Below are 10,734 nucleotides of genomic sequence, written 5' to 3' on the forward strand. Positions count from 1 at the left end.
AATCTTAAGTTAGGATTTTTTTCAAAAATAATTTTTTTTTTGCAAAGACTTAAATTTGTTTTCAACAATATTTTTTTAACTTAAATTTTTTTCAAAAATATTTTTTTTAACATAAAATTTTTTTTTGAGTATTTTTCTCTTAGAAAAATTCTGTTTTATACTTAAAAAAATTTTCAGAAGAGATTTTTTTTTGCCTAAGTTAAAAGCTATTCTGAAATTGAAAATTTCTGCTTAAGTTTTTTTTTAAAAGCTGTCTAAGTTAGAATTTTTCTTACAATTTCACTTAGAAAATTTTCTTAAAATTTTACTTAAATTTTTTTTCTAAATCTTTACCCTTAGATCTTTTTTCAACCCCATTTTTTATGTGATCAAAGGGGGAGAAAGAAAAGTATAAGTCTAGGGGGAGGTAAGGTAGACCAAAATTTAACTTGTTTTATTTTTCACTTAATTGCAAATTTAGTTAAGTTTATTTTATATCTATTTTTACCCTAGCTTAACTTGGGTTGCTCACACCAAAAAGGGGGAGATTGTTGGAACCCCAAGATTGTTTTGGTGTGATCAACAAGTTAAGTTAGGTCCTGTGTGTTTCTAACCTTGTGTCTAAGTGTGTAGGAGTTTAGGAGCACAGGTAGTCGAGCGGAAGACACATCTAACGAGAAGGACGACACGCGATGCGTTCGAGGGACGAGGCATTGCGGAAGAGTACACCGACAGACGAGAAGGAAGCGTGCGGTGGTTCCGAGGGACGAAAGTCGGAGCGGAAGACTGCTCGAGGAGCAAGAGACGCAGCTAGCGAGAAGGATGACACGTGGTGCGTCCGAGGGACGAAGACTGCGGATGAGTACGCCGACGGACGAGAAGGAAACACGCGGCGATTCGGAGGGACGAGAAGCCGGAGCGGAAGCCCACTCGAGAAGACCGGAAGTTGGATTCGGGTGAGCCCTTTTACGGATGTCTGAGATCACCCAAGCGATTGGATCCGGAGTTGAAGACTCGGACCGAGGTGACCAGAGCCGGAGCAAAGGACCCGGATCGAAAAAGTCAATCAGAGTTGACTTTTGGGTCCGGGGGCGCCCGGAACGTACCGAGGCACCCGGAAGTTGATATTTGACCAGATCAAGTCAAAACTCGATCTAAACGTTGGGGGATAAAATTTATTCCGCAGGGCGCTCGGAACCCTCCAGGCGCCCCGACCAAGGTTATAAATATAGCCTTGGTCCAAAAGCTTTCAACAACTCAGAGCAATTCATTTCCAACGCTTGTACGCTTCAGTTTTAGATTAGCTTTTTTATTTTGTGTTTTCACTGCTGTAAGAGGCTTCTCCGCCCGAAGGAGATACTAGTGCGACATTCCTTGGATTAACAACCTCCTTGGTTGTAACTAAGTCGAATCTGATGCCTCGTTTTTTTGATTTACTTTCTGCTTATTTTAATTTACAAATGTTAGTTTAAGAGTTCGAGAAGGGTGTTTTTGTTTTTATTTTACAGGGCTATTCAACCCCTCCTTCTAGCCGGCCGCAACGGTCCTACACTCCATACATATAAAAACATATAGAAACAACACACTCCATACATATAAAAACATATAGAAACAAACATAATATAAACAAACCATTTTCGTGCTCAAATATATAAAATTCATACCATGATAACAAATACTCCAAAAACAACTAATAGTGTAAAATCCTGCAAAAAGTAAAATACAATAAATTATGATGAGATTGATATCGATGTATAATTCAAAATATTACATAGATGTATAATGAATTTTACATTTAAAAATATAAATACCTAGATAGAAAGAAAATAATGATGATAATGATGATCGTGCTAAATATGTATACCCTGACACCTAAAATATATAATAATGTAATATTTAGAAATGAGCAGAGTAGAATAAAACAATCAAATATATTTTGCATGTAACTTGTATGATAAATAAAGATTTAAATAGTAGTTGAACAAACCTTAAAACATGCTAATCACCACGGTCTGATGGGTCTTGAGTCTCATGTGACTCAAAACCATTTGGCGTCTGGGTGCGAGCGAAATTTGCCACGATCTCTCGCATACTGGCAAAGAGAGTATCCTGGTTGGTCCTCCTCTTCTCCTCAGCAGCCCTCCACTGATCTATAGAAGTCATCCTCTCATCCATTGACTTCAGTTGAGTGCACAGTTCTTCATTTTCGCGTCTTATTGACTGCACCTCACTAGAAGAAGAGGAACTAGCACGCCCCCTAGGAGTCCTCAAACGATCAAATGCAACTTTGGCCTAGGAGCCAAGGCCGTAGAGAGTGGAGTTTTTTGTCCTTCCACTGACGTACATCATAATATATCTCATTTAGCGCGTCAGTGGATAGAGACTGTCACTCCTCCCCCTCTGATGGTGGCTGAGAGGCTTGAGCCACTCTTTCTGTCATTTGCTCCTGTGTTCAAAATTATAATATTGATCAATATTTAATTTGATAAAAATTATTAAAGTTAATCAAAATAGAAATGCATGAACAAATGTAATAAAGTTAATAATCTTACGTGTAGGGCCCGAGATCGAGAATCGATAAATGACCCATCTTTCTTCTTATGGGTCTTCAGAAATACCTCCATGCATGTGGGCTGCCAAGCAAGATCATGCTCCTGCATACACAAATATTTTTGGGACATAATTATACATACTAATGTGATAATAAAATAAAAAATTGTTAGAAATTATAGCTTTAAATTAAATTACCAAATCCATAGCATGCTCAACAATAGATTTCGATCCTGATGTATGTCGGGCGATTCCGGTGCTTGGGCCACCTGGCTCTGTATTTCTATTAGATCGAGCCTTTTCAGCATTTTCTTGCCATCTTTCTGCAGCCCAGGTGGTCGTCCATGCACTCCATGTCATCTCTGAAACATACGCTGGCCTAGTGCCCTTTTTCTTGATATAATACATGAGGTCTCTGTAAAGTTTAGCACAATAACTATTCCATGTAGCTTTAAACTGTTCTTCTTGGCCATCTTCCCATGTATATCTTTTCTGCAATTATAAGTATAGATTTTAGTATACGAAAGGATAAATATATTATTGAATACCAAATATATTAATTTTATTTACTATGAATTCATTGTAATAAAATGTCTTCATCTCCTGGTCTGCATGCCTCCATGTAGTACCAGAAGCACATACTTGCTTTTTAAACTTACTAGCAATATAAGAGGCTACCCGGTGGCCATCAGGAACAAATCTGCAAGGAAAAAAATAGATATGAAAAGTATTGAAAAAACCAATGAACTTGTTTTACTAATAACAAAAATACATACGTATTTCTGACAACTCTAATAACCTTGTAGCCACGGAGTGCTACTGTCTGCTGCTCAGCCATAATAATATATCTGCACAATAACATAGCATGCATGCACTAGTAATAATATATCTACATAATATATCTACAAACATGCATAACATTAACATTAACATCAGAATACAAAAATATATCTACACACATGCATAACATTAACATTAGCAACACAATACAAAATTATATAGAAAATAGCAGTTCAGACATCACATTAGCAACTAATTAATCAACATTAATAGTTTCCAAGTCTTCATCGCTAGACTTTGTTAGTACAAATTCATCTTCACTGTTGGACATCTCTCTATCATCTATCTCCTCATAAGTGACATTAACATCAACAAGTAATTGAGATGTTGATTCAAGTTGTGTATCAATTGAATGTCTTTCCACTTCGTCATTCTGAAATGCATCAGTAGCCTGAGTGGTATTCGGCATTTCTATAATCGAGCGAGGCTTCATTCGACAAACAGACAACCATTCACTGGGTCTTCTTCTCTTTGTAGGGTATTCAAGATAGAAAACCTGTGCTGCTTGTACCCCGAAAATAAAAGGTTCAAACTTGTTGAACCTTTTGTTTGCATTAACCTCAATTAAATTATACTTTGGATGTATTCTGGTACCTATTATTAGGGTAGGATCATACCATGAACATTTAAATAGCACACACCTCTTAATAGGTAATGCAGGATATTCAACTTCTATGATTTCCTCAAGTCTACCATAGTAATCATACTGAGTGTTATTGTTGTCCGTAGATCCTTTGACGCAAACACCAGAATTATAGGTTAATCTCCGTAAATCTCGTAGTGCCACGTGGAATTTGAGGCCATTAACATAGACACCAGAGTATACCTTTATTTTACGAAAGGGTCATGATGCAAGATTCATGATCCTATCATCTGTCACATTTGATATTCTACGGTCTTTAACCTACACAATTAGTAGACATTAGAACACTACTTAACACACATGAACTTCAATATTTGATAAAATCTCCAACTTACATATATTTCAAACCATAATACAAATTCAACCTCTAACTTTTCAGCTACGCCATCTGCATCCATTGATGGATTTTGTAGATATAGTTGTTGTTCATATAAGCTGGAAAAGAAGGTAATTTTACGGTAAATGAGATATCAAGCAACAAATTGAACGGGGGATAATTTTTTAATTAGAGAAGTCAACTTACTTTATGTATGGTTTGACTTCTTCACAATTTAAGAATATGTATGTTCTTGCAGCATGGTATTCTTCTGGAGTTAAAAATCTAGAAATAGATGCACCCATTGGTTTGCCAGGAAACTTAGAAATAGAAAGCATCGAATGGTCTATTGCTTGAGCATCATCATAATTTCTAAGAACCTTGCGATGTCTGGTTTTGACATTATCAGCAAAATAATAGGAGCAGAAAGAAGATGTTTCTTTAACCAGATAAGCATTACATATTGATCCCTCAACTCTTACTTTGTTATGAACATTATTCTTTAATTTTCTCAAAAACCGTTCGAATGGATACATCCATCTATATTACACAGAACTAGCTATTTGTGCCTCATATGGCAAATGTACCGGTAGATGTTTCATTGAATCAAAAAAATTAGATGGAAATATACACTCTAACTTATATAATATGAGAGGAATGTCTATTTCTAGCCGAAGCATATCGTCCATCGTAATACACCTCGCTGTCAAATCTCTAAAAAATAGACTTAATTCTGTGAGAGCTTGCCAAACATTATACGGAAGTAAATCATGGAAAGCTACTGGAATAAGTCTTTGCATGAATACATGATAGTCATGACTCTTCATTCCAAACATCTTTAACCTATTCATATCCACACAACGAGCCATTATTGAGGCATACCCATTTGGGAATTTTACTTGCTTCAACCAACTATATAAAGTCTGCTTCTCGTCTTTGTCTAATATATAACAAGCCTTTGGAAATCTATTAGTTGTTTCATTTTGATGCAACTCTGATCTGTTTACTAATTCTTTTAATTTTTCATGAGATTTTGCAGTGTCCTTAGTTTTTCCAGGCACATTCATCACAGTGTTAAAGATATTATCGAAGAAATTTTTCTCAACATGCATGGCATCTAAATTATGTCGAATAAGTAGATACTTCCAATAAGGGAGCTCCCAAAAAATACTCCTTTTTTTCCAACCACACTAGCACATCCTAATAATGTATCTATTTATCTCATCAGAACCAGATTGAGATACCGGTAGAAATCCATAACTGTCCATTTGTTCAATGATTTCTTCACCTGATGTACAAAATGCTGGAGTAGGTTTTCTAACTACAATATTTTTTAGGAAATTTTTCTTATTCCGCCTGAAAGGGTGATCAATAGGTAAAAATTTTCGGTGATTATCAAACCAGGATACTTTCCGACTACAAGGTAATGAAAAGGCATCAGAATCTGTCATACAGTGTGGACAAGCTAATTTTCCCGCCTTGCTCCATCCTGACAATATTGAATATGCTAGAAAATCACTGATCGTCCATAATAATGCAGCATGCAATCTAAAATTAGTTTTATTTATAACATCATAAGTCACTGACCCTACATTCCATAAATCATTTAATTCTGCAATTAGAGGTTGCAAGAAAACATCTATATTCTCTTTGGGATTGGTTGGACCAGGAATAAGCACAGTAAGAAACATAAATTCATCTTTCATGCACATCCAGGGTGGTAAATTATATGGTGTTAATATAACTGGCCAGGATGAATATTGCTGTCCCGATTGACCAAATGGTTGAAATCCATCAGTGGAAAGTCTCAATCTCACATTACGTGGTTCCATTGCAAACGAGGGAAATACAGTATCAAGATGTTTCCATGCAGAGGAATCACAAGGATGACACATAATACCTCCTTCATGCTCATGTTCATGATGCCATGTCATGTGACAAGCTGTAGCGACAGATGCATACAAACGTTGTAGTCTAGCAGTTAAAGAAAAATAATACATCACTTTCCAAGTAATATTTTTCTTCTTCTTCCCTGGTATGCGAGTACCATTCTTATAACGAGGGTGAGTACAGATTTTGCATTCACTCAGTTCGTTATCTTCATGTCAAAATATCATGCAGTTGTTTACACAACAATCAATCTTCTCTACAGGCAAACCTAAACCTCTAACCAATTTCTTGGTACTGTAAAAATTATCTGTCATTATGTTGTCAACAGGAAGTAACTCTGACATCAATTGACATATATCATCATAACATCTTTCAGAAAAATGATGTTCTGCTTTCATATTCAATAACCTTACAGTAGCTGATAATTGCGAGTGACCTGAGGGAATGTCTTCCCACACTTCTCTTTCACTAGCCTTTGACATTTCATATAGTTGCTGATATTCAGGTGCAGGTCTTTCGTTTATATTGGAATAATCAACTGCGGCATTCATTGCATCGTGAACCATTGATTGCATTCCAATATCATAAGTTGATGAGTCATGCGCAGTAAAAGTTGTGCTAGATAATGAACCACCGGAAGGCCCAATTGGTTCATACAAATAAGGCTCTCCGTGATAGTACCAATTGTAGTAATTTGGCACAAAACCATTCCTACATATATGCATTTTTACAGTATCTTCATCACGGAAAGCTCTATTTTGACTTTTTTTATGATTGCACGAACACTTTAATTCTGCACCATTCATATATTCTGGATGACTTTTAGCAAAGTTGACAAATTCTTCAACTTCAGCAATAAAATCATCTCTAATAAATCCATTTTCTAATCGATTGTACATCCAAACTTTGTTCATAGACATTTTCACCTAAAACTAATAAATTGAGAATTAGAAATTAGCTTAGATTAACGTACAAACACAAAACAAACAAAAGAGCGATATTATGTTACAGATTAATATACGAACATAACATATATCTAAATTAAACAATGCTAAATAATATAAAATATAATAAACTAAATTATACCTGAAGATGTGAAGGTCTACCGGAGAAGAGCAGCAAATGCTATTTGTTTACAAAATAAAAATAATTTAGCACAAAATTTATCAAAAAATTAACAAGTAGAAACACGACCGGCATAGGCCAACACAATAGCATTCGACACACCCGTCAGCAAGCTGCTGGCGGCATCCGACACAGCTAGGGCTAGCGTTCGGCACAGCAGTGTCCGGCATAGCAGCGTCCGGCATAGTAACATTCGGCACAGCGGCCGACACAGCGGCCAGGAGGCCACTAGCGACTGGCACAACGGCCACCAAGCCGCTGGCTGGCCGGCACAGCGGCCAGCACATCGACCACCAGGCCGCTGGCAGCCAGCACAATGGCTTGGCGGCAAGCAACGACCAGCGTCGACCGACACAAAGGCCAGCAGGGCGCTGGCGGCCACAGAGAGAGGAAGAGAAACAATGAAGGGAGAGGTCTTACCGGCGAGATCGGGGAGGAGGAAGGAGCTACCGCGCGTGCGTGGAAAGAAAGGTGTCGCGCGTGCGTGGAAAGAAAGGAAAGGGGCTAGGGTTTATTTTTACCGGCTTTACCGACGGAATCTAGATTCCGTCGGTAAAGCTATTTTTTAAAAAAAAAACAAATTACTGACGGAAAGTATTTTTCCGTCAGTGTAGATTTTTTTTAAAAAAAATTACACATTACTGACAGAATTAAGTATTCCGTCGGTAATGTTTGAAAATTACCTACGGAATTAAAGTTTCTGTTGGTAATTTAGATATTACCGACGGAAGATACTATTCCATCGGTGATTTTGGATTACTACCGACGGAATGTTTTATCCATCGGTAAGCCCGTCGGTAAAGCTATATTTTTTTGTAGTGACCTATTTACGTTTGTCTATTCTCTGTTTTGCTTCCAGCTCCAAGTTCATGCAAAACAATCATACAAACACAAACAAACAACCTAACCTATATTTGTAAGTCTACCTGACCTACTAGGTTTATCTTTTACTTGGAGGTCCCTCCTCCATGTCTACCACCTAAGGGTCAATCTCTTAGAATTAAGTCACACTTCTATAAGGCTACCTGACCTACTAGGCTTATCTTTTACTTAGAGATCCCTCCTGCAAGTCTACCACCTAAGGGTCAATTCCTTAGGATCAAGTCACACTCCTATAAGTCTATCTGACGTATTAGGCTTCATTCTTGGAGTTCATTCATCCAAAACTTCTCATTACCTAGGGTTTTCCATTGCCTAGCTTTACCTATGAGGACTTTCACCACCTAACTATACTCACTAGGGTCTAGCTTCACTCATTAGGGCTTAGCTTCGCTTACTAGGACTTACACCGTCTGGCTTCACTCACCAGGACTTCTACCACCTAGCTTCACTCATTAGGACTTAGCTTCACTCACTAGGACTTTTATTATCTGGCTTCACTCACTAGGACTTTCATTGTCTGACTTCACTCACCAGGACTTCCCTTTGCCAAATCTCCAGTTAGGACTTTTCCTTGCTAATCATCTAATCTTTAATAGACTTCTTTTTTTTAAATATCAAGTCCTATTTGGATCAACTCTTGGTAAAATTGACCGGAATTAGGTACATTGTGAAACATTAAAACCCTAAAAATTGATTCCACCAACAATAAGTACGACCGACCATACGTTCGTTCAATAGTATGCTCGTAGGCTCATGCTGAAGATCTGCTATGAGGAGTCAGGTCTCGTAGATCTAATAAACTTTAGGACTGATCGGTCGTATAATGGGAAACTGACTGTTGGGTAACAAGGTGCTCAGACTAGTAGGTACGACTGACCTTATGATGATTTGATTTATACTAGAGGCTGTAATATACTGTAGGACAACATCTATAAGCTAGAAGTAGTATTGCAGAAGTGGAGAACTGAACCCCATATGCTCCATCAACTTCAGAGTTGTTCGGGTTTAGTCTGTATATCTTGGCGCTGAATAGAGAGATAGGTCTATTAAGCCCACCCAGATATAGAGACATTCGATCATATATTGAGAGCGAATACTAAGCTTAGATACGCCTAGCCGACCTTTAGGCCAACCGGATATATAATAGAGTTATGCAATGCGAGTTATGATTTTGACTGACCTTTGCGTCGGCTAATTATTCAGAAGTGGAGCATTAGATCCTTCAAGCACGACCAACTTTTAGGTCAACCGTCTTTATACCGAAGGCCTTAGCGTCTAGTGAGGAGTTAAGCTACGGTCTGCAACAAATTTTTCGAGGTGCCTGAAATTAATCCATGCGCCTCGATTCATTTTATTTAGTGTTTTTAAATTTTTAGTTCAGGCGCCTGGATTTGATCCAAGCGCCCGACTCTTTTTTTTTTTTAAAAAAAAAATTAAATCATAAATTTCTTAAAACATCCCAAATACATATATTATACCCCGTGAGCACCTAAAATTATTTATCTTGAGCACTATAACCCAAGAGGGAAGCCTAAATCTTAGAGAAAATTCTTATTAGCTTAAACCCATTATAACCCAACTTCTAAATTTTAATATCTTAAATCCTAAATATATATAATATACCCGTGAGCATCTAACATTTTTAATCTTGAATACTATAACCTAAAAGAGATGCCTGAAATCTAGAGGAAAAATCTTATTGACTCAAATCTGTTATAACCCAACTCTTAAATTCTAAAATTTTGAACCCTAAATATATATAATATACTCTAAAATAAAAAAAAATAAAAAAACTTAAGAGAAGAATCCAAGCCCCTGGATTCATTCACACATGGACACCTAGATCAATTCTAGGCGCTCTGAGTCCAGTCCAGACGATACCAAAATTATATATATATATATATATATATATATAATCAAAATCTTAGAATTATTTAATTAGCATGGCGGCAACCATATTATCGATGAACTAATTAGAATACTACTTAGGATTAACCAATTCTTTATTTGTTTGTCAAAACAAGAAACAATTATATATCTCCTCAGAGTATCCAATACTGAATATTTTTCTTAAATATTTATAGTCTCCACCTCTATATTATCAATTAAATATTTCAAATCACATAATTAAATATTTAACAAAGTAAATATTTATGGAAGTAAGCTCCTAGTAAATATTTCTCTCAAATAGTCCAAATTTCACCATTAAATATATTTTTTTAATTTTTTTTTGTTAAAAATAAAGAAAGAAAAATAATCGGGTATAACTACTCTATACTATAATTTCAAATTTCTAGAGAATATTTGAGATCGAAGATATTTTAAAAAACATCCCCTCTAAATATCTCCTAATGTCGAAGCCCTTAGTAACATCAAATGCATCACGTTCTAATTGGTCCAAATGTAGTATATATGTGTTCTTATCACGTACGTTTCTTAATTATAACTGATCAACTTGACTAGATTACGTACATATGTTTAATTTCTAAGTTTTAACATGAGTCCAATT

General features: G+C 36.3%; 1 protein-coding gene across 1 annotated transcript; it reads right to left on the reverse strand.

Moving 5' to 3' along the window:
- Nucleotides 1-2,365: 2,365 nt before the first annotated feature.
- LOC122007412 lies at nucleotides 2,366-7,630 on the reverse strand. Its single transcript, XM_042563279.1, has 6 exons — nucleotides 7,446-7,630; nucleotides 3,306-3,377; nucleotides 3,172-3,229; nucleotides 2,728-3,021; nucleotides 2,532-2,633; nucleotides 2,366-2,425 (listed from the first exon to the last, which is right to left on the reverse strand). Exons 1-6 carry the CDS (start codon nucleotides 7,628-7,630, stop codon nucleotides 2,366-2,368), a joined length of 771 nt encoding a protein of 256 aa, XP_042419213.1.
- Between the last annotated feature and the right edge of the window lie 3,104 nt (nucleotides 7,631-10,734).

The sequence above is a fragment of the Zingiber officinale genome, chromosome 7B (assembly GCF_018446385.1).
Source record: "Zingiber officinale cultivar Zhangliang chromosome 7B, Zo_v1.1, whole genome shotgun sequence".
NCBI lineage: Eukaryota > Viridiplantae > Streptophyta > Magnoliopsida > Zingiberales > Zingiberaceae > Zingiber > Zingiber officinale.

Bases quoted from the DNA above. Each gene is read 5' to 3' on its own strand.
- LOC122007412 (XM_042563279.1), bottom strand. From the start codon at position 7,630: ATGTGCTGGCCGCTGTGCCGGCCAGCCAGCGGCTTGGTGGCCGTTGTG. The intron at 3,230-3,305 runs GTATGTATTTTT...TTTTCCTTGCAG, and splicing joins ATTAGAGTTGTCAGAAATAC to ATTTGTTCCTGATGGCCACC. The intron at 2,634-2,727 runs GTAATTTAATTT...TTGTGTATGCAG, and splicing joins TTGAGCATGCTATGGATTTG to GAGCATGATCTTGCTTGGCA.